A 21,542-nucleotide genomic window follows, 5' to 3' on the forward strand; every position below is an offset into this window, starting at 1 on the left:
ATGCTTGTGTGTTCTAAGGTGCAATTAAAACCCAGGAGGGCATGGAGCTACCTGCCAGAGAGCAGCAGGTAAGCGCATGGTCCCTCCTGCTAGCCCTTAATGTCTACGTGTATTTAACCTTGAGAGGTGGGCAACGACGCCAGGGGTGGGGTGTACACCCTGATGGTACTTTGGACTCCGTGTATCGTGCCCACCCCCAAGATCCTATATGTATGTGTAATGAGAGTGTGAGTAATGTGAATGTCTAAGTTGTGGGATAAAATTGAGGCAGAGGCAGCCAGAAGGGGACAGGGGGGGGGGGGGGGGGGGGGGGGTAGCCTCCTCTGCACCCTGGTGACATACCCCTACTCCAAGGCCCTGCATGTGTGGGTGGTTGTGGTGGAGCGGGAAGAGGGAGGCAGCTGGAGATGGGGAGGGAAGGAAGGGAGGGGCAGGTGACCCCTCCCTGGGGCCAGCTCCCCCGCTGACCCCAGTAGGCACCCCCATACTCTGCGACCCGCCAGGGAAAGGGGGCCCAGGCCCATCCAGACCGGGGCCGAGTGCAGCAGCGCCTCTCGGCCACACAGAGCCCGGGACAGTCCACCCGACCCCACCACAGAGAAAACTGCACCCACCCCACCATCCACTCATCTTCCAGACTACATAAGACAATAGACGCCCAGGCTGAGATCTTCCTCCACCTCTCCTGTATCTCCCCCTCCTGCAGAGAGAGTTCCTGAAGAGAGGAAAGCTCCTGCAAGATGTGACAATCTCCCCCACCAGTTGAAGAGCCCCCCAGGTGGCTCGATGCACTGGCGGCACCCTGCTCCTGGGCTGGGCCCCCATGCACCCACCCGCCCACAACCCTGGTGACACACCAACCAGGACCCAAGCCCCCGAGGCCCGGCCAGGGCTCCAGCCCAGAGACGGAGCGCCCCCAGAACCTCACGCCCATCCCGGACCCACCCAGGGGCAGCCAGGCTACCAGGTCAGTAACCCACGTCCGTCAACACAGACCCTCCCCTAGCCCCGCTGCACGCAGCCGCGAGGAAACAGTCACCCGAGAGCCAACAGAGCCCTTAATAGGCCATGATCGATACCCCGGGTTGAGCCCCCCAAGGAAGACGCCTCCGGGAACCCCCCGACGCCCTAAGCCTGTCGTAAATATTATTTACATTGAAAGTCTAATTACAGACTCGCGTTGAATGCCATTTCTGTAGGATACGAGACAAAAACCCAACTTTGACTTGTAAGAAATATTTTATTAGTTCATTATATGTGTTGGATGGAAGAGTGACGTCTAAGTAAAGTGGTGCAGTGCAAAAACATGTGTATGCATGCTGCCTCTGTGGTCTGAGGTCACTAATCTTCTGTTGGTGGATCTGGATGGAGGACAAACAATAGTTTGGGTCATTTTTTTCCCTTTGGTTAAAAGCTGTCACGTTTATTTATAGCACCAAACCACAGCAATGTTTGAGCTCAAGCTGCTTTATACTTGCAGCCCCAAGACGAGTTTTCTATTCATTACCCAAGTCTGTCGGCCTCCCACAGCCCAGAAAAATATCACCCTGACTTTAACTGATGTGCAAGCAGTTTGCTAATCCCTCTGCAGTCAACACGCCAATAATTCAGTTCAATCATATTGTTTAATTGATGCTTTTGACTTTTATTACACAGAGTGCCAACTCTCAATGAGCACAATTGCAAAGTGTATAAAATAAAACACAAATTTTACACACATTTTATTCCTAACACAATGCAGCCAACTCTGCTTGATCCTTCAAGCGCTGTAAACTCGACTGATCAGTCATGTGACCTGGCAGTGAGTCTTTAAGCACGCTCAATCATCCGGGTAAGGAAAGAGAAGGCAGAGAGCCCACAGCATCACTCAGGAAGCTCCAACGTGTCCCCGAGTTCAAAGCTCCAGGGCGTCAGGCTGTCAGTGGCTGCAGATTTTTCACAGTGCCGGATCACACAGCCTGTTCAAACACTGACTAAATGTTGTCATGGAAATAGGCTCCTTCATTCAGGTGGCAGAGCAGATGGAGGCAGGTAAAGGACAGAGGAGTGATACAGAGTGATGATCAGACCAGGACGTATAACTCGTGGTCTGAAGTGACACAACGCTGTCACTGGACTTGTTCTGTATGAAGAGTTTTCACTTACACACTTCCTCAGACTCACAGAGGATTAATCACGCTCTCAGGAAAAACTCAGCAGATAAGATGCAAGGACCAGCCTGAGCGCGCAGCATCTTTGAAGGCTGACAGGCTTGGGCTCGAGCACTGGAATGATCCGCTCTCATGTTCAGTTTCTCGATAGTTTCTTGTGAGCACATCGATTACATTTTACTTTAATACTGCAATCAAATGTACTGAGATTGGTCTTCATGAATAGGAATGGCTGACCTGGGAGTGCATACAAAAATGTCACATGTGACGAGGTGTAAGATCAGAAACAGCTTAAAAAAGGTGCTGTAACAGCTTCCTGTCAGGTTGGGGTTAGCATGAGTGCGTGTTCGGGAATCAGAGACTTGCTGCTAGGATCTTGGCTCGGTTCTCTTCGTACTGGTGCAGCATCCTCTGCAGGTTGTGGTCAGCAGGAATCACCTGCAAACACACACATCATTCTTAAATATCAGGAAGATCAGGGTTGGCTATGAGGGACTTACTCGACACAGAAAGCAGCAAAAACATGGCTCCAAACCAGATTAAAGCCTGTGTTTTGGGGGAAGCGGGGAAAACAAACAATGATACAGTGTCTCTACGCTGCACTAAAGGACAAACCTGGATAAAACTAACTGTAGGGACGGCTTTCCCAAGCGTTCTTCATAGTGGGGTTGAATATGCTTCATCACAAAGCGTAATCCTGACAGCAGACAGTCTTCTGAATCAAAACAGAGCTGGTACTGCAAAAGAGACGGCTGAAAGCTGAAGGCTCCGCCTCTCCTGTGGGGGCTGAACGTCCCTGTCACTGCAGTATTTTGGATCAACTGAAGGCTTTTCAGGGAGTTTTTAGGACATCCTGATAAGAATGAATATGTCCAGCCTAGAAGTAATAAATGCATGAACAGGAAGAACACCACTACACAGGCTCTTCTATACAGTGAGCAGCAAAGATCTTCTAAATGAGTGGATAGAGCTGGATAGAAAGAATAGAAAACAGTGCTCGTATGTGTTGTGTGTGGATGGGTGAATGAGGCATACAGTATGACATGCTTTGAGTAGAAAAGCACTTAATAAGAACGAGTCCAATCACACTGACACAACTCGTGCTTCAAAAACAACTTGGGTCAACCAGACCTGGGAGTTTGGGCCCAGGTTCCTCGTCGTGTTTCTAATCAGTGTGGAAGAGTGCACCGTCCCGTCCTTGTTATGGGCTTAGTTGCAACAATATTTAGGTGGGTGGCATGAGACAAGAACCCAAGGTTTCCCCAATTCATTGTTATCATTCACTGTGTGTGTCTGTGGTGTGAGAGTACTACCTGAAAGCAAAGCTGTGCTCGTGTGAACACTCACCAACACAGGAGCAGGAACAGGCCAGGAGCTACGCCTGATTAGCCACTCCTCATAAAGCTGGTGAATGGACTCAAGGTACTCCTGGTGGATGGACACACACACACACACACCTGAGAGACAGCTCACTGCTGATATTTATGGGCTCCGCAGTTTAACAAGGATTTTATTTAAGGTCTTTTTATCCGGAACGACTCTAATTCTTTGGGATTTTAAGATTCATGTTTGCTGCCCCACTAAACCTCTTGTGAAAGACGTCCTGAACCTTACTGACTGTTTTAGTCTTGTTCAGTCGGCGCTCCCTCCCACGAGCGTGGACGTACTTTGGATTCAGTCTTATCTCGTGCTCTGTAATTATGTGATATTCTAATTTGCACTTTTGGTAAATGGCCTGGTTCTTATATAGCGCTTTTCTACTCTGAGCACTCAAAGCGCTTTATACAACTAATTCATTCACCCATTCACACAAGCACTTCTAAGCTTAAGTGCTAAGTATCTAGCATTCATAGACATTCACACTCCGATGGATGCATCGGAGAGCAACATGGGTTAGTATCTTGCCCGAGGATATTTGGCATGCAGACTGGAGCAGCCTGGGATCGAACCACCGACCTTCTGGTTAGTGGCTGATCTGCTCTGCCACCTGAGCTACAGCCACTTTTCTGATCACTGTCATAATTCAAATTTCTGTGCTGACCAGTTAAACCTCTGTTACCTGTGCGCGAGCTCTGCACCATCACTCCTGCTGGACATTTTTCTGCTGTTTCAGAATATTGGGGCCTTTATTTGGGCATCAGCCAGGCTCTGCTCCCTCTTCTCCAACCTGCTCACAGGCAACGTAAACGCGACTGCATTTCCCCAGTTTTGGCTTCCAGTAAATTTTAGATTTGATTTTAAGCTTTAATTGTTTGCTTTTAAGTCTCTAAATGGGTCGGCTCCCTCTTACCTCTCTGAACATACTCCTAACAGAGCCTTCAGGTCTTGTTGTTCCTAGAAGCAGACTCAAACACAGAGCAGGCCGGCCTTTACGGTGGCTACATCGTGACTTTGGAACGCTCTCCTTTTCGCATTAGGACCTCCCTAACACCACATCTTTATTCCCTTACTGTGACTCTTTTCTTTGTTTTTGTGACCTGTCTGTTGGGTTTTTTCCCAGTTTGTGCAGCACTTTGGTCAACCTGTTGTTTAAAAACATACTTATAAATACACTGACTTGAATTGACAGGACGCCTGCTGTAAACTTGTCATGTATGTTTGTAGTAGCAGTTGTCTGGTAAGGTGTAAATATTGATGCCACCTCACTGCAGTCCATGTAGTGAAGCCCCAGGTGAACAGAAACTGGAGCTAGGAGGAAGCCGTGTGCTGACGTGTGCTGCTGCTCACATCTTTAGCCTTTTGTTGCATCTCTAGGAACCAGCTTCATCTTTGAAGCAGAGCTCCAGCATTTGTACGCGTTTCAAACAAAGTGTTAAATGCCATTTGCCTCGACAAACCTCAGATTTTTCACCATGAGTTGGAAATGTTTTCAGACTCTCTGGAGTAGCTTTGTGGTCACTTCAAGTGGTCATTAGATTGGCACTACTGTGCAGCTGTCTGTGTCCCTTTGAATTGACAAACTTCAATGAAGTGAAGCACAAGCTCCTCACCAGTGGAATGACTTTCTCCTCTTCTCTGCATCGCTGCTTTAACCTTTCATGGCAGGTCTGAGGAGACGTCTGCAGGTAAACTGGAGCCAGGGAAAAAGCCAAATATGACATGTATCATTATTATTACTGCGACTACATGAACTCATTTCATTACATAGGAATGCCATTTGTATAAACACACAACCTCAAAGACAGAGGTCAGTTCTCATCGTGTACATTCAGACGTGCACAGGATTCGTGCTTTGTTTCTTGATGCTGAGCTGCAGCAGGTTTGTTTGTGTTGTACTCACCAATGAGATCAACAGGAATGCAAATGTTAGCTGTAATCCAGTCAAACCACTCGCTGAGAACAGCATAGTCCACCTCTGGCATTTTCCCACTGGAAGAAAAACATGAAATAAAACTCTAATTCTACTCAAAGCACTTTATAAACATGTCTCATTCACTCATTCACAGGTTCTATCTGACCTAACGAGCTTGGAAAGAAAACCGACTGGACTTCTTGAAATGTCTTGAAGACGTTTCAGCTCTCACCTTAGAAGCATCTTCAGTTCTAAGGTCTCACAGTGATTTCACCCAGAACCTCCGCTGATAATTTCACACGTTGGCACATGATCACTAGCGGGTCAACAACACCAACTACGGCTTAAATACCCGGGACTCTCCACACATTGGAGGTTCAACCATAGACTGTAGCAGTCAAAGATCAAACCATCAACGCTCTGATTAGTAGGTGACCGTCTCTACCTCCCGAACCACCCCAGCTCTCTAAATTCCCAGAAATGTCAGAAATGCTCAGTTACAGGTTGGATGATTAATTTGAGACAGTTACATATTTTAAATGAAATGTTACATTTTAAGTAACTGCTTCTCTGTTTACATAGCTGCGGCTGTGAGGCACTTTGGCCATTACTGCAAATCAACATCTGGACTATTTCATGGTAAGACTTGGCTACAATGATGCATGACTGAACACGACCTTTACATTAAAGACATGAGAACAGATGCTGAGCCTGACTGAAATAACAATCCATCCTCTCTGTCTGTACATAAATCACATGCACAGGTTGCACACTCTCCTACTTCAGCGCTGCAGGGCTGTGTTGTTCAGGTGAAACTGTGTGGATGATCCGTGGATCAGATTACTGTACCTTCTGAAGAGATTCTCCACAAAGATGTACTTGGCGCTGAAGAGAGATCTCTCCATCATCCTAACAGGAGCTGCCTGAAACCAACAAGAAACAGCACGTGTGCCAGCGTATCCGTTTGCATAACCAGCGTACAGCCATCAGTGTGCTAGCCCAGGCTATATGGGTGTTAGCATGCAACAAAACAAGCACAGAGTAAACCAGCTGTGGTGCTAGCTAGCAGGACACTTACCACAGCTGACAGGTGTCGATCCAGCATAGTGAGCTGAACGTAGGTCTGTAGCGTGATGCCCCAGCGCTGAGGATCCTGGTACATTAAAGCCTGCGGGGACAGAACCTGCAGGTGAACAGCTAGACTGACATGCAGGGAAGTCACACTACCAACCAGCACTCAACACATTCCCAGAGCATTTGATAAGCTTGACCAGACTCCTGAGGAAGGATCCTGATGGAAGCGGGAGTATACAGAGACAATCCATGGTGTTTACACTCACCACATCTCATCCCAAGTCAACACTGTTCAGCACCAGCGCGTTAAACACCGGCGCGTTCAGCACCGGCGCGTTCAGCACCGGCATGTTAAGCACCGGCGCGTTCAGCACCGGCATGTTAAGTACCGGCATGTTAAGCACCGGCGCGTTCAACACCGGCATGTTAAGCACCGGCGCGTTCAACACCGGCATGTTAAGCACCGGCGCGTTCAACACCGGCGCGTTCAGCACCGGCATGTTAAGCACCGGCATGTTAAGCACCGGCGCGTTCAACACCGGCATGTTAAGCACCGGCGCGTTCAACACCGGCATGTTAAGCACCGGCGCGTTCAACACCGGCATGTTAAGCACCGGCATGTTAAGCACCGGCATGTTAAGCACCGGCGCGTTCAGCACCGGCATGTTAAGCACCGGCATGTTAAGCACCGGCGCGTTCAACACCGGCATGTTAAACACCGGCATGTTAAGCACCGGCATGTTAAGCACCGGCATGTTAAGCACCGGCATGTTAAGCACCGGCGCGTTCAACACCGGCATGTTAAGCACCGGCATGTTAAGCACCGGCATGTTAAGCACCGGCGCGTTCAACACCGGCATGTTAAACACCGGCGCGTTCAACACCGGCATGTTAAGCACCGGCATGTTAAACACCGGCATGTTAAGCACCGGCATGTTAAGCACCGGCGCGTTCAACACCGGCATGTTAAGCACCGGCATGTTAAGCACCGGCATGTTAAGCACCGGCATGTTAAGCACCGGCGCGTTCAACACCGGCATGTTAAACACCGGCGCGTTCAACACCGGCATGTTAAGCACCGGCATGTTAAGCACCGGCGCGTTCAGCACCGGCGCGTTCAGCACCGGCGCGTTCAGCACCGGCATGTTAAGCACCAGCGCGTTCAGCACCGGCGCGTTCAACACTCCAGCATCATAAAAGCACAAAATGTTTTGGAAGAATCCTTCCAGCTCTGCACACTGACAGCACGGTCATGTACGTTACCAGAGGGTTGTGCCCTCGGACATCTCTCCATTTAGAGATTGGCTCTGTAAGGACCTGCAAGAAAGAGGCAAGGAGAGAGGAATACATTCGTGAACAAATGGTATACTTGGAGCTCGGTAACACTGGAAATCTTGAACGCACACAGCTACACTGCACAAAGACTGACTGACCTCGATACTGCTGGTTTTGCTGAAATATTCCAGACATGTTGTCTTCCCACTGGCAATGTTCCCCTCAACACAGATCTGAACACAGCAACGTACAGGCAGACTGTCAGACACTGCTGTGAGTCTCTGAATATTCATCACTTCCACTGAAAAACTATGGACGATCCGTCCCACATGAGAATCTGCTGTCCACATTAACATTCACATCATTCCCAGCATGCACCGAGGGGCAAACTCAGATTAAACATGGAGGCTCACCACTGCTTTCCTGTCCTCTCCATCCCGCAACAGCTTCCCTTAGAAGGGAGACAACACAGTCAGACTCGATTTCACTTCCTGTAAGTGTTATTGGTTGATTGATTTGAAGGGGGCTCAATACTGTGGGAAATAAAAGATAAAACCTCAAAGAGCTCGTTTTGAACTGTTTGTTTCCCCACATGTTCTTATGACGCTACTCTGAGTCACTCCCTTTTCATCAGCTACTGCTGACAGCACACAACACGTTAACTGACTGCAGATACTCTGTAGGCTACAATTAACCTGAGTTCAGACTGAGGTCAGATCGCTGCTGTCGATCTGTAAGCACCGGGGCAGACATTTGAACCCGGCTGGTTAAACGCTGCTTTAAAGCTCGAGTTCAGCACGGGTCTGATGTGTCCTGACAGCGGCAGCACTGACCTGCAGCCCCGGGCCGTGTCCCGCTGCGGGCTCTGGACGGGACCAGCCTGAATCCCCCGGCACACGCTTTCCTCCACCCGCTCCATCCAGCCCACAAACATGCCGGCGCCACGGCACGGCGAGCGGACACGAGTGTGACACACACCGACATCAGTGTGCCATGTACACGATCCTCTGTACTCACCACACAGGAAGAAGAAGCGCCGCATTTCTTCTTCGAATTATAAGAAGCCGCATCACTGTCAAACAGCGCCACCTACTGTAGACGACCAATCGTCTGCTCGACGGAAGTTGCGTCACCAAAACAACAACAACACGAAGCGGAAGAGCGAAGAAGTCGGCAAGTCCGCTATTTTTTAATGGAAACTGGCATTTCTTCTATGTTTACGTCAAGTTACAGAGTCTGGATTTAGCGGAAACGACGCTGAATAGCGCGTTTAACCCTTTTGCTTTGTGGTAAATGTTAGCCGCGCGCTAGCCGCCCATTTCTAGTCTTTTCAGTGGCTGCACCTGCTTTCCGTGGCTCGTTACAAACGATCTGAGATATATGAAGTAGTAAGCGTATTTAATGCCATACTAGGCAGATTTACCGCACTGCCATTTACTACACATTTACCCGTGTTTGGCTATTGTCAGTACATCTCGCTCGTTGTAAACTTTCTTTAAACATGTATGATTCCAGCCTACCGGATGGGCACTTTTGACTTTTTGTAGTTCAGTTCACTGATTGACTCTCCTGCAGTGCTGTTTTCCTGTATTCATCACCTTTAATAAAGTGTCCTGTGTTACAGTAACAGTGAGTTGTGGATTTACTTAATGAATGCCTAAGTTGGGCTTTAATCTGCCTTAGACATGTGTTTTGTATTTTTTTATTATTAAGTTATTCTCTGCCAATAGGTCTAGAAACACATAACAGACCTGAACCAACGAAGCAATGTGTACATGCAGGCAAAGACAAGTTTTGGAAGTATTTGTACAACACATGCCTCCGCAACAACTTCAGCGTTTCCTGGAATTGATTAGGAAACACTAACAGAGCTATTATCTGTTATGGGAGTCAGATAGTCTTGGTTGACTGTGAAGGCCATGGTGTATGATCACGCCATTTTCATAATCAACTATTCAGTCTATTTGTCACAGGACAAACATAATCTCTCATAGCAAGTTTGTAATGATTTTACAACTCTTTTACCTTTGGCAAGTGAACTCTAACATGTCTGTCTGTAAATGACAGTGTCATGAATAATCCTTCAGTTTTTACCAGTACAAAAGTAAAACAGTTACATTGTCTCATCAGGAGAACCTAAAAGACTCCTCTTATGGCTAGTCTTTGCACATGATAATCACAGAAGAAAAGAAAGGAATTGATTTTCAATTGCGCTTAATTTCAGGAGACTTTCCAACCTGTTGGTTCAAAAGAGCCAAAAGAAAATCCTCATTGATGTTGGAGTAAAAACTAGATGCTTTTATTGGAATACACACTGATAATGCTTACTGTCCTGTCATTGTAAACCAGTCAGAATACATAAATAACTCATTGTGATCATGCTGACTGACTTATGTATGTATGTATGTATATATATGTATATATTGTACTATTCTTAGTTAGTGTATTGTCTGTCTTGTCTTAATGTTGGTTTAAAATGGAGCACTGTAACAAAAAATAATTTCCCCCAGGGATCAATAAAGTATTCTGATTCTGAAGACCACAGACAGCAGTCCAGGCGTCAGGTGGGATAAAGGAGCTGGAAACATCACCTGACAAAGAAAAATCAGACAACAAACTGAGTGAATAAAAGAAGGCTTCTTCGTTGCACATTTTTCACCAATCACAAGCCTGTTCTTTCGCTCTAGACTTTCGACCAATCACCGATCAGGATGAATTGCACTGCTGTACTGTGCATCCCCGTCCGCACAAGAGGGCGACAAAGGAGTGTTTGCACACCGTAGGAGGAGGAGAAGAAGAAGAAGTAGCGTTCAGCATGGCCGCAGGCTGGGAGGCAAAGCTGCAGCTGGTCCAGAGACACGTCCGCGCTTTCCCAGACTTTCCCAAGAAAGGGATCCTGTTCAGGTAAGACACTGCGTTCTTGTTTGAACGGCCCAGCAAACGTAAGGTCTCTTCGCTGGTCTACCGCGAATAGAAACGGGTCTCTGAGAGCTGTAACCAGGTGCAAGGGCACGTGTCAGACCCCTGCTACCAGGAAGCACACTTTGCCCCCACAGTGAGCACTTAGGAACAGCCGAATAGAGTGTGTGTGTGTGTGTGTGTGTGTGTGTGTGTGTGTGTGTGTGTGTGTGTGTGTGTGTGTGTGTGTGTGTGTGTGTGTGTGTGTGTGTGTGTGGGTGGGTGGGTGGGTGGGTGGGTGGTGCAGTGCAGTGCAGTGCAGTGCAGAAGGAGGGCGGGGCTCTTCAAGTTAAAGCAGCGGCTCATGTAGTCTGTCATCGGTACCAGCTCATCTATGACCTACGATTGTTTCCACAGCCTGAGCTTCAGACAGTGAACGGCCTCCGTGACCCGCTGAGCATGAGGTCAATATCAGTGTGTATTTCAAAATAAAATCCCTTTGAAATCTTGCTGTCAGGATGCCGCAATGGCTCAAAGCACTGAAAGCCTTCACTGTAGTCAGAGAACTGCTCAGAGGTTAACTTCAGAGGCCTTTGAACATGACGACGAGCTGTTTAATAAGGAATACATCACGCAAATGAATATGAAACAACGTTTAACCTTCAGGCTGTTAGTAGTTTTTGACCGTGGCAATATTTTCTTGCAACACTTTGATGACTGTGCATGAAAATTGCCACTCAGCTCTAAATGTTGCAGACACAGAAACAGTTGATCTGTTACAGTAATATAATCGGGTGTTAGCCTTCCAGCAGTGAAAATGCATACAGTGTTTTCTAATAGTACTCCCTAGAGGTAGCATGTAAAAAGTAGTCCGCCCAACACAGAGCCCAGTGACACTACAACATCCAGCTACAGGCTGGTTCAGTTCAAATAACATGCAGTATTTGTTCAGTTAGTACTGTGCATTATAACTATGCCACCTACAAGTCAAAGGCTGGGTTTTGTCACTCCAATGTCAAATATAGATCAGAAATCAACACTTTGCATCTCTAGGAAATGAAATCTCTCTGTGGAAATGTATGTTATAATTCTGATGTGTATCCAAAAGGACTGGTTACTATTTAAGCCTGACTCTTTACCTGGAGGTCCAATCCCCCCAGTAAGTAGACGAACCACTATTCCTGCTGAGCCACAGCTACTCCCAGTATCAGCTGATCATAGGAATTTGCTGATATATCAGTATTGGGATTTATAACAGCTGATAAATGGAGACACAGGAGAAAACCCTTCAGCATGGTTTCAGGGTGTTCCTCCTGTGCTCATGTTGCATTGTTTGTCTATCAGAGGGTGGCTTCCCTCAGAAAAAGATCAGCAGTTATATCTGACTTTTAAGCCACCAAACAATAGCATGAGTCTTAAAAGCCCTGTATCTGCCAGGCTGTAAATGCTACAAACTGTTGTGTCTGAATCTTGCAGAGATATTTGTCCCATCCTCAAGGATGCAGCTGCCCTTAAAGCAGTAATTGACCTGTTTGAAGAACATGTGAGGAACATGTACCAGCACGTGGATCTGATTGTAGGTAAGAAAAACAAAAGCAGAGCTCTGAAACTGCTGTGCTCCACCTTTTAAAGGCGTCTTTAACACACCTTAAACATCCTCTCAGCCAGCTGTATCGCATGCTTGGTGTTCGGAAAGTCCACTTTATTTGTGCAGCTGTGTGAGATATTGTGTGTTAACTCCTGTGAGTATAGTGGTAAAGCATGTACACTCCATCAGATACTTCTGTTCAATATTTTTCCATCACTTGTTCTTAGTGTAAGCTGTCTTACAACGTCAAACATGAGGCCGCCCTGGACCCAGCTCCTCAGCAACAGCTGCTCAAAGTGAAAGAGTTGAGACTGGCAGGAAGCCGGCCTGTACCTGCTTGCTTCCTTAGCTTATTTATGTTCTTAAGCCAGTCAGGTCCGTGTAACAGTCAACAGCACACGGTGAATAAATGAAAGTGGCTCTCTTTTTATCTGGTTAAGTTACCATGGTAACTCATGCTGAAGTTGGCTGTGTTCAGTTTAGGTTTAAAATTGCCTGGAAAGACAATATTTACATTGACTCTTTATTGTGCAACATGTGTGAGTTAAGCAGTGCTGTAATTAAACCATCACAAACTTGCATTATCACAGGATTATTTGTGATGTGTTTGATCCTTAAGCTGCTGCCGAGTCTCTTTTAGTCTGTTCGAAGTGCAGCTGCTAGAGTACAAGAATATCTGTTACACACTGAACTCCTTTATCAGGCTGTGGGACCGTGAGCTTTACTGCTTCCATGCATCCAGTTTAAATGTGCAGCCGTCACTTTAGTAGCAAACAGCAACCCTGAGCACGCTCAGACACACAATCACTCACAGAGGATTAAATAATCTTATCTGCAACAGTGTTGCAGTTTACTGCTGTTTCTATAGAATTCTAATCATTCAATCACAGTCATCATCTGATAACGTCTCTGGTTTGGTTCGGGCAGGTTTGATGTTATTGTGTCCTTTTAATGTAAATGTTGCTCCTCCCACCTCATTATTGCTGTTTGTGTGTGGCAGGTTTAGATGCTCGTGGTTTCCTGTTTGGGCCTCTGCTCGCCCAGAGGCTAGGTGTTGGCTTCGTCCTGGTCAGAAAGAAAGGCAAACTGCCCGGAGCCACTGTTTCTGTCTCTTATGATCTGGAGTATGGCAAGGTAAAGAACACAAGGACACACTCTGAAAGGTTTGTGTGTTTGGAGGGCGGGCAGGATGAAACTGTTAGAGATGAGGTACTAAGGACAATCCTCATAAAAGTGGAGGAAATATGTACTTTTGGACATTTCACTGCTCGACTTTTTCATCCCCACTCCTCTTTTCCATGGGGCAGTTGAACGCATCCCTTCCACAAGCCGTATACAGAGACACTTATGGAAATGTAGACACTATGATCCTATTCTGCAGACAAGGCAGCAATATCTTAGACACACCTTCAGCCTTACTGGCCTGCTGTAAGCGCTGCGTCCTATAGGAAGGATCCAGCACCACAAACCCAGGATGGGAGGGTTTGTGGTGTTTGTTACATAACAAACAAACAGTATACTAAGACAATGTCAGCTTGTTTTCACCTGTTGAAGTGCATCCTTTAGGTCCTGTAGTGCTAATCACAAATACGTGCACTGCAGCTTGCTGTCATATTCGTGTTTTTGTTTCAGTGACGTGTCTGCACAGCAGCTCAGAGATTCAGAGACAGAAAACCCACTGCTAGCTATCATGATGCAGATATGAGTCGAGGTTTACAAGAAACTCCGTTTCTCCTTTCACTGTTACTTGAGATAAGAAGTTTAGTCTCTGTTGCATCGTTGAGCTTGACCACATTCAGATCTCATTAAAAATGGTATTTACTCTGTTCCCCCAGGCAGAAGCAGAGATCCAGGAGGATGCTGTGGCGCCAGGACAAAGGGTCCTGCTCGTCGATGACCTCCTGGCTACTGGAGGTGAGAAATTGCCCAGTTTAGATGTGATTCAGTCCGACTGAGACATGAATACAAGTTATGTTGCTGAATATTTCCCCTTACTGGCACTTCTGCTTTTACTTCAACATTAGATAATCCGTGTAACATTATGGATGCCACGGGGGGATTCAGCGTTCACAGAAACAACCTTCATGACAGACGGCAGCTCTGATGCGTAGCGGTCGTTTCTTATGGTTTATGAAAGAAGCTGCACAGCTCGCTCGCGGCTGACACACAGCATTAATATTACTAGAATCTTTTTTTCCCCCAGTCTCATGTTGTGACTCTGGTTTGACTTTTTTAATTAATGGCAGCTTTCCTGTCTTGAAATGGCAGTGATGAAGGAAAAGTTTGACTAGAACAGCATCGTCCTGTCTGGGCAGTGATGCGCACTACTCGTCTTCACTTTTCATACTTTATTTAATCTGTGATGATTTTCCTTCACTCTTCTCCTGGTGAACTCGGCTGTTGCCTCCTCCCCTGTTTTGGCCCATAGAGTCGTGCACGTCCAGCGAGGGGCAGTTACATTTTGGAGGTCTGTCTGTGAAACCCCTCTGAGACGCATAACGTGAACGGGACCATAAGTTAGGCTAAAGTCAACCCAGGCTTTCAGCTCAGCTTGAAGCGAATGTTGTTGTGCGCGAGACACCTTTAAGCTTTCTTTCAGCTGCAGCAGCAGGGCTGTAATTCAAACACAGGCTTACTCTGCATGAAAGTTTCATACATCGGTCCAGAAGTACTAACAGTTGCTGTTTTGGGTCATATTGATCCATTAAATATGTTTTTTTATTGATCCATATCACAGAACGCCGAGGTAATGAGGTCTGAGAGCTCTCCCTGTTTTCTGGAAGACTGAAAGAAAAGTTACCTGACAAGCCCAAATCCTGCTTTGCACTGTCGTCTTGGGTCCCCCTACTTCAATAAAAACTCGGTGTAGAGGGAAATAAAGCGGATTGGGCTGTTAGGAGTATCGGTGGGATGCGTGACTTTCTTTGGACTGATTTCTCTTAGGAAGTCTGCCTTTAAGACTTTGACATGTGTGTATTGCAGGGACGCTGCATGCTGCCGCCGAGCTGATGAGGAAACAGCAGGCTGAGGTTCTGGGCTGCATGGTGGTCATCGAGCTCAAAGAGCTAAACGGCATCGACAAACTCAAACCACACAGAGTCTTCTCCCTGCTTCAGTACTGAGGACACTCGACCCAGACAAGAAATCTCTTAATTTTACAGTAATTTTGTTTACAGGGTGTAGCTGCGCCCCGTTATTTTAATGGGATGTTACTGGAAGTACAGTACGTCCAGTGTCTGAGCAGCATCCAAGTTTACTTTGCCTCGGCTCAGAAGGCAGGGTGAGTTTGACCCTGTCTGGGTTCATGTTCAGGCGTGACGACTCTGCCACTGGAAGGCAGCTGCTAGTCACGCAACATGAACAACTGTGATGGAAATAACGGAGTGCAGATGAGACTGAAATGACTAAGAATACAAGAGATGCAGCACATGAACACGCAGCAGCCTCCATCAATGTAATGACTGAAAAAAAGAAACGTTCCACTGGAAATGACCAAAACCAGCTTTACTGGGTGTAACTTTGCAATAAAGTGTACAACACATCTGTGTCAGTCCAATCATGTAACATCTAAAAACAAACACTGGTTATCACTGATGACTAAATGATCATCACGGTCTATGCTGGAACATTTAAAGCCGTGAGACAAGCTTAAGACTGGTTTAGAATCAAGTGTGCAGCTTAAATTGTCTTTGTGTGCAAGTCTTCCAGCTGCAGCCAGCTGTGCTTTGCTCGAGGGTGAGTGTAGTTGTAGAGCACAGCAGCTGTCATGAAGCAGGTCTGCTTACACATCAAACCAGAACGAGCCGAACACGAGCTGAAACTCCGGTTTGGTCACAGCAAAGTCAATCATTACCTTTACTGATGAGTTACATCAGCCTGCAGCTGTTCGAATGGACCCGTTTTCTGCATCAGTAATGAGAACATCAAACACCCACAGCACCCTGCTGAGCTGTTTAAGATCCCCTCATGACCAATCCACCATTCGTGACAGCACAAAGCTGGGTGCAGCTCTTCACTGTGTTTCTTGAACATTCTCATCAAACAGTGACTCTGAATCTAAAATACAAAATGAGTTTACTGCATAGAAAAGTGTTCCTAATAACAAAGTCAGTACATCCGTGTTACACTTTGGATAGAAGGAAAAAACAAAACTGGATCAGTGTTTCGAACAACTCAGCACAAGCATGTCAGGAGGACTCCTTCAACTCCATCCATGTATTATCCAAACCAGACGAACGTGCCAAAACCTGCGGACAACCACTGAAACGTGCTAAAAATACTGCGAGGCGGTCACGTTAAAGGCCACCAGGCCTCAGATCAGAGTCTCCTCCTCTCGGAGTCTGCTGTTCACCGTGTCTGTCACAGTGCTGAGCTCCATGTTCTTATTCAGCTTCAGGTACAAGTCCTTCCTCACTGTGTGAAGAGTCAGCCAATCACCAGCCACTTCTGCCAGCAGATGGATGTGTTTCTCCATTTCACCTGTTGATTACAAAGGATCAGCCGGTCAGCTTCTACCTAGTGAATACGGCTCTACCTGGTTCAGTTTTCTGCTACATTTCTAACAGTTACAAACAGAAACCCTGTGTGGAGGGAGATCTCAGCACAAGCACCACATTGTTCTTGTTTCGTGAACCAACCTGTGCTCAGAGAAGATCTGTAGCTTGCCACCATCCGGTTACACGCCACCTCCATCGTTAAAGCCGGTTTCTTCTCTGCAACAAACACACTGCGGAGAATCCGTGCCAGCTCCCCAAGGCGTGACATCATTAACAGGCGCTCCTCCTGCTTGCTGTTACGAGTCATGACTGCCTGGAGCTTCTGTGCCTCCTTTGCCCGAATCTGAGGAGAAAGCAAAGTAAACTATAAAGATGTGTTTTTAGCAGCTGTTAGAGACAAAAATCACATCTTAAAGAAGCTCCAACAGCACTGTGGTCGACCCCCCTGAAGAACTGTGTGCCCGGTCTACCTACCCGGTCCAGCAGAGACTGGGACACCCCTTTCAGGGCATTTGGGACAGCTGATGTTTGGGGGACTGTGGGGTTCTCCTGGGATGTTGGCTCTTTGTGAGCAGCTTTGTCTTCTGTCTTCAGAGCCAGCCCAATCAGAGCCTTCTCCATCTGAACACACACAAAAAGCCAACACATTTAGCGTTACAGTAATTATACTAATATAAAGTTCCGTTAAAGAGCATCATGACAATCCCCAGCAGCCTACACCTGTTGCAGCATAACTAAGGGAGGATTCAGGGTCACCGGTCCAGCCCTAACTTCAGCAAAAAGGAAAGCTTGAATCTTAAAAGTAGAGATAGTGTCTGTCTCCTGAATCCAAACTGGAAGCTGGTTCCACAGAAGAGGGGCCTGGAAACTGAAGGCTCTGCCTCCCATTCTACTTTTAAATACTCTAGGAACAACAAGTAGGCCTGCAGAGCGAGAGCGAAGTGCTCTGATAGGGTGATATGGTACTACAATAATGATTGCATTTTATAAAGCGCTTTACAATGCCACTATTCATTCACTCTCACATTCACACACTGGTGGAGGCAGCTGCAGTTGTAGCCACAGCTGCCCTGGGGCAGACTGACATCATTAAGATATGATGGGGCACAAATATACAAGAATATGATTTTGGATTTCCAAATATCCAACTACGCTCTCTCTCTAGTCCCCGTCACCCAACGAAAGCAGTCCTACATGTTGGATGGAGCACACGTGCTGGTCAAAACGACTCAGCCTCTTAACAGTAAGACGTTCTTGTGACTACACCCACTGTTACTAAGTAGTGCTCACCAGTTTCCTGGAACTGAACATACAACTGAGAAAAATGCTGAATTAGGAGCTGCATCTCTCCAAAGGGATCGATGGCGGTAAGCTGTCAGTCACCATGTTCACGCAGACGGCTTTGATTAAACTTGTTCCTTCTGTCCTTCACCCTCATGAACAGTAGGAGGTGATGTGAGTTTACAAGTAACAACACAAAACACGCGACGCTGGTCTGGTGGCAGACTCAGGAGGGGCTACGTGATTAACTGAGAGGGGAAAGTGCTACAGAGTGTGGGTATGACACAGCTGTTTGTGATTGAGGTCAAGTGTTGAACTGACAGCCTGGAGTGATTACTGCCCATGTGACCTTCAATCTTTTGAGACAACGCCACAAATGTGTGTAAACAACACCTGAAATTCAGAGTGCTAACACCTAACAGATATTAATCTCAGACTACAGTAAGCTCATCGTTTACGCAGAAGCGTGAGAGCGGCGACACTGCTGCAGCACCTTAGGTGTGATGAGTGAGCGGGCCTTGTCGAGCACCTCCTGAGCTGTGGCCAGTTTCTCCGGGCGAGGAGTCTGAGGCAGTGCGCTCGTATGGACGGCTGGCACAGAGTCCACATTAAAGCGAGGATGCCAGCGGGTCAGTTTGTCTTCTGGAACCAACACTGGGGGATCCAACGAGGACAGGAAAACCTGCAGGGAAAAAAAAAGGAGATTTAGGCAAAAGTTTGAGACGACAACAAAAAAGTAACTGCTGTGTGACTTATTAAAAAAATGAGTGAACCCAAACTAGAGCAGCTGACCTTGTGGTGCTGTTTGACAATGGAAAGCAGGCTGTTATGGAACACACGTCTTCTCTCCAGGAGACGAGAGGCTGACAGCACAGGTCGAGCCTCGCCATTTTCTGAGGAGAACAACCCCAAAAACCCAAATCAAAGCCATGTACTGAGGGACAGTTTACAAATATGGTATTTGGAGAAAAGGGTTGGCTGAGCTGAAGGTGACGTGCGCTCTAACCGGAGACGATGATGGGGTCCACGGTCAGCTGGTAGCTTCCCTTCTTAATGCTGCTGTTGAAAGCTTGGATGTGTTTCTCCTGCCGGAACGTGTAGGCCTCAGGAAACACCGTCTTTATCTGACCCACGTGGCTCTCTTCAAAGCGCCTCAAAGAGGAAAGAAGTCAGTTATTATCTTTAGCAGCGAGCCACAGGTCCAGCGGCCTTAGCTTAAAAACACACGAAGCTGCTGACAGCTGGAACCTTTCTAGCACAAACAACAGGACTGCTGACACATTCCACTTTCCCACACATTCTCAGCTTTTGTCTCACGAACTCATCCGACTAACCGAACACTTACTTGTGCATCATGTCCTGAACTCCCCGTTTGATCTTGGTGAAGGTCGCGGTCTCGCAGCGGTTGTACAACATGGCGACCACAGTGTCCATGCTTCTGAACATTTCAGCCAGCACCTTGTAATGGTAGGGGAGCGAGAGGCCTGGGGGGGCATCTTGAGCAAGAGTGTGGTACCGCTGATACGCTGGCTGCTCGGTGCTGGACACACAAGGGAGGACATTCACTTTAACATGGACTAAACAAAAGCTCATCTTTGGGGAAATGCAGCTTACTCTCACTTAGCTCTGTGCACATGTGCAAGTGCTCACCTGTCCTGAGCACGGGTCTCAGTCAGCTCATGCTCCGCTGCTGCTTTTGCTTCCTTCCTCTTCTGAGCTTTAGCTGCAAGCTCTTTGGCCCGAGCTACAGAGAGCTTCAGGGTCTTAGCTTCAGCAGAGGCCGAAATGATGGTTTCAGGAACAGCAGGGGAGCTACTGTCAGGCACTAAAGATGGAGAGGGTGTAGCTGAGGACGCAGTGGCAGGGATCTCATCTACACGCTTCTTAATCCTCAGAAGGCGTGACTTGAGAGCAGCGATGTCCTCTTTACCCAGGACCTGCCAGAAATGGAAAAAGGTGCTCTCAGCTAGGGCTGCTCAGTTAATCGAATTTTAACCACGATCTGGGCTTTCAGTGAAAATAATGGTGATTATCATTTTTGCCATAATCGAGCAGCCCTACTCTCAGCTGCGACCAAAACACACCAGAGGTCATGTGTGCAGCCCTGCTCCCCACATGCTGATTAGCCATCATGAGTGTTTCTCTCTCACACACAGCAACCTTTGTTAAAGAGAGGCGTGTTTCAGATATGATCAGGCTGCTCTCATTGTTCCAGTATGAAGACCGATCGACTTATTCAAACTGCTGAGACTGAACCCTCTCAGGAATGATATTAAATCACAAGTTCAGTCTCTGAGAAAAGGCATAGAAACATCTCATTTATTCAGCTGAGAAACCTCGTGAGATTCAGAATGCCGATTTAAAGCCAGATCAGTCCAGAGGAGCAAATATCCAGACACTACAAAGATCTGAGCATGACGAAGAGTACACAAAGCCTGCAACTACAGAGTGAAGGCAGGACAAAGCCTGTGGGTCTGTGTGTACATGCACACGTCTGTTACCTGTGCCGTGTCTGCGGGCAGCTCCAGTTTCTTCCTGGCAGACCGCCTCGCCGGCCTCTCTGCTCCTGCAGCGGCTGCCGGTGCTCCGAGATCCGCCTGCCGCCTCTTCTTGGCGGTGCTGTGCTCGACGGCTGCGGCGGACACGGTCGCTCCGAGGTCAGCCGAGCCCCGCTTGGGGGTGCGGGGACTGGAGAGGGGTTGCTCCGCGCCATGGTTCAGCCCTGCGGCCTCGTCGATTACACGGAGAAACTCTTCATGAACTGTCGACGAACACGAGAAGGCGCTGCGTGGCTCTGTCGGCTTCGTTGGGCCGCCAGTGGCTTTCTTCGTCCGGGAGTAGAAGTCGGTAACCCGAGCCTGAGACATGCCGCTGGCCTCACAAGCGAACACGAAAACAAAACGAGGACGAGCAGAGCCCCAGCACACAGACGCCGTCTGCAAACGTTCTCCGGAAGTGCGCACACTGCACAGGAAGAAGAAACAAATGTTCGCGCGAAATGAATAAAGCCACGCCCCCCCCGGTCCTCTTGGTCGGAGGGTAAACCAGGACTGGAGCAGACCGTGGGCGGGCGTGTTCTTCTTCTGTGTAAAAGTTAAACACGGGCTTTGAGCGGTGCTGTGGATCAACATGTCCAGTGTCTGTTTGTGAAAGTGTAACTTTACCTGTCTAATCACCATGGTTACAGCAGGTGATCACGTTCAAATCACGCCACCTTCCCGATAGTTTGCTGCGTGTTTCAGTGACACACACAAATAACACCGGTCCACCCAACCTCGTGGGTTCACACAAAGGGAGAATCTGTCTAACAAACCACAGTAAAGGTAATGAGAATATTCGTGCTAAATAGTATGCAGTTAATCATGACAAAGTTCAAAAGGGACATGAATGTGAAAGCTATCCTGAGACTTCTGGGTCACGTGCTAGAACATTTTGTCTTTACTTTGAAATGGGAAGATGTTGTATTTGTTTCTTTCAAAGGCAAAACG

The 21,542-nt window shown here is 47.4% G+C and overlaps 3 protein-coding genes across 5 annotated transcripts; 1 reads left to right on the forward strand and 2 right to left on the reverse strand.

The window, feature by feature from the left end:
• Positions 1-1,606: 1,606 nt before the first annotated feature.
• On the reverse strand, positions 1,607-8,844 carry tk2 (thymidine kinase 2). 3 transcript variants are annotated; one of them, XM_026189872.1, is made up of 10 exons: positions 8,625-8,844; positions 8,205-8,242; positions 7,950-8,024; positions 7,780-7,833; positions 6,521-6,610; positions 6,292-6,365; positions 5,431-5,519; positions 5,141-5,220; positions 3,498-3,578; positions 1,607-2,588 (listed from the first exon to the last, which is right to left on the reverse strand). In XM_026189872.1, exons 1-10 carry the CDS (start codon positions 8,773-8,775, stop codon positions 2,505-2,507), a joined length of 816 nt encoding a protein of 271 aa, XP_026045657.1. In that variant the 5' UTR covers positions 8,776-8,844; the 3' UTR covers positions 1,607-2,504. The 3 variants fall into 3 exon arrangements, with proteins under 3 accessions (XP_026045657.1, XP_026045658.1, XP_026045659.1); XM_026189873.1 differs by lacking the exon at positions 7,780-7,833 and having other exon boundaries at positions 8,625-8,842; XM_026189874.1 differs by lacking the exons at positions 7,780-7,833; positions 7,950-8,024; positions 8,205-8,242 and having other exon boundaries at positions 8,625-8,681.
• A 72-nt stretch (positions 8,845-8,916) lies between these two features.
• aprt (adenine phosphoribosyltransferase) lies at positions 8,917-15,818 on the forward strand. The gene is made up of 6 exons (XM_026189875.1): positions 8,917-8,964; positions 10,479-10,695; positions 12,166-12,269; positions 13,278-13,411; positions 14,113-14,191; positions 15,260-15,818. The coding sequence occupies exons 2-6, from the start codon at positions 10,607-10,609 to the stop codon at positions 15,397-15,399; spliced, it is 546 nt and encodes a 181-aa protein (XP_026045660.1). The 5' UTR covers positions 8,917-8,964; positions 10,479-10,606; the 3' UTR covers positions 15,400-15,818.
• cdt1 (chromatin licensing and DNA replication factor 1) lies at positions 15,767-21,183 on the reverse strand. The gene is made up of 9 exons (XM_026189871.1): positions 20,556-21,183; positions 19,705-19,991; positions 19,400-19,594; positions 19,061-19,206; positions 18,847-18,947; positions 18,548-18,736; positions 17,248-17,394; positions 16,915-17,116; positions 15,767-16,756 (listed from the first exon to the last, which is right to left on the reverse strand). The coding sequence occupies exons 1-9, from the start codon at positions 20,919-20,921 to the stop codon at positions 16,590-16,592; spliced, it is 1,800 nt and encodes a 599-aa protein (XP_026045656.1). The 5' UTR covers positions 20,922-21,183; the 3' UTR covers positions 15,767-16,589.
• Between the last annotated feature and the right edge of the window lie 359 nt (positions 21,184-21,542).

This window comes from Astatotilapia calliptera, chromosome 13 (assembly GCF_900246225.1).
Source record: "Astatotilapia calliptera chromosome 13, fAstCal1.2, whole genome shotgun sequence".
NCBI lineage: Eukaryota > Metazoa > Chordata > Actinopteri > Cichliformes > Cichlidae > Astatotilapia > Astatotilapia calliptera.

Excerpts from the sequence above, each read along its gene's own strand:
- tk2 (XM_026189872.1), bottom strand. The coding sequence starts at position 8,775 with ATGTCGGTGTGTGTCACACTCGTGTCCGCTCGCCGTGCCGTGGCGCCG. Across the intron at positions 8,243-8,624 it reads GACACGGCCCGGGGCTGCAG|GGAAGCTGTTGCGGGATGGA; the intron begins GTCAGTGCTGCC and ends CTCCCTTCTAAG. Across the intron at positions 5,221-5,430 it reads CATTCCTGTTGATCTCATTG|TTTACCTGCAGACGTCTCCT; the intron begins GTGAGTACAACA and ends CCCTGGCTCCAG.
- aprt (XM_026189875.1), top strand. The coding sequence starts at position 10,607 with ATGGCCGCAGGCTGGGAGGCAAAGCTGCAGCTGGTCCAGAGACACGTC. Across the intron at positions 10,696-12,165 it reads AAGAAAGGGATCCTGTTCAG|AGATATTTGTCCCATCCTCA; the intron begins GTAAGACACTGC and ends TGAATCTTGCAG. Across the intron at positions 14,192-15,259 it reads TGACCTCCTGGCTACTGGAG|GGACGCTGCATGCTGCCGCC; the intron begins GTGAGAAATTGC and ends TGTGTATTGCAG.
- cdt1 (XM_026189871.1), bottom strand. The coding sequence starts at position 20,921 with ATGTCTCAGGCTCGGGTTACCGACTTCTACTCCCGGACGAAGAAAGCC. Across the intron at positions 19,595-19,704 it reads GAGACCCGTGCTCAGGACAG|CACCGAGCAGCCAGCGTATC; the intron begins GTGAGCACTTGC and ends TTGTGTGTCCAG. Across the intron at positions 17,117-17,247 it reads CCCAGTCTCTGCTGGACCGG|ATTCGGGCAAAGGAGGCACA; the intron begins GTAGGTAGACCG and ends CTTTCTCCTCAG.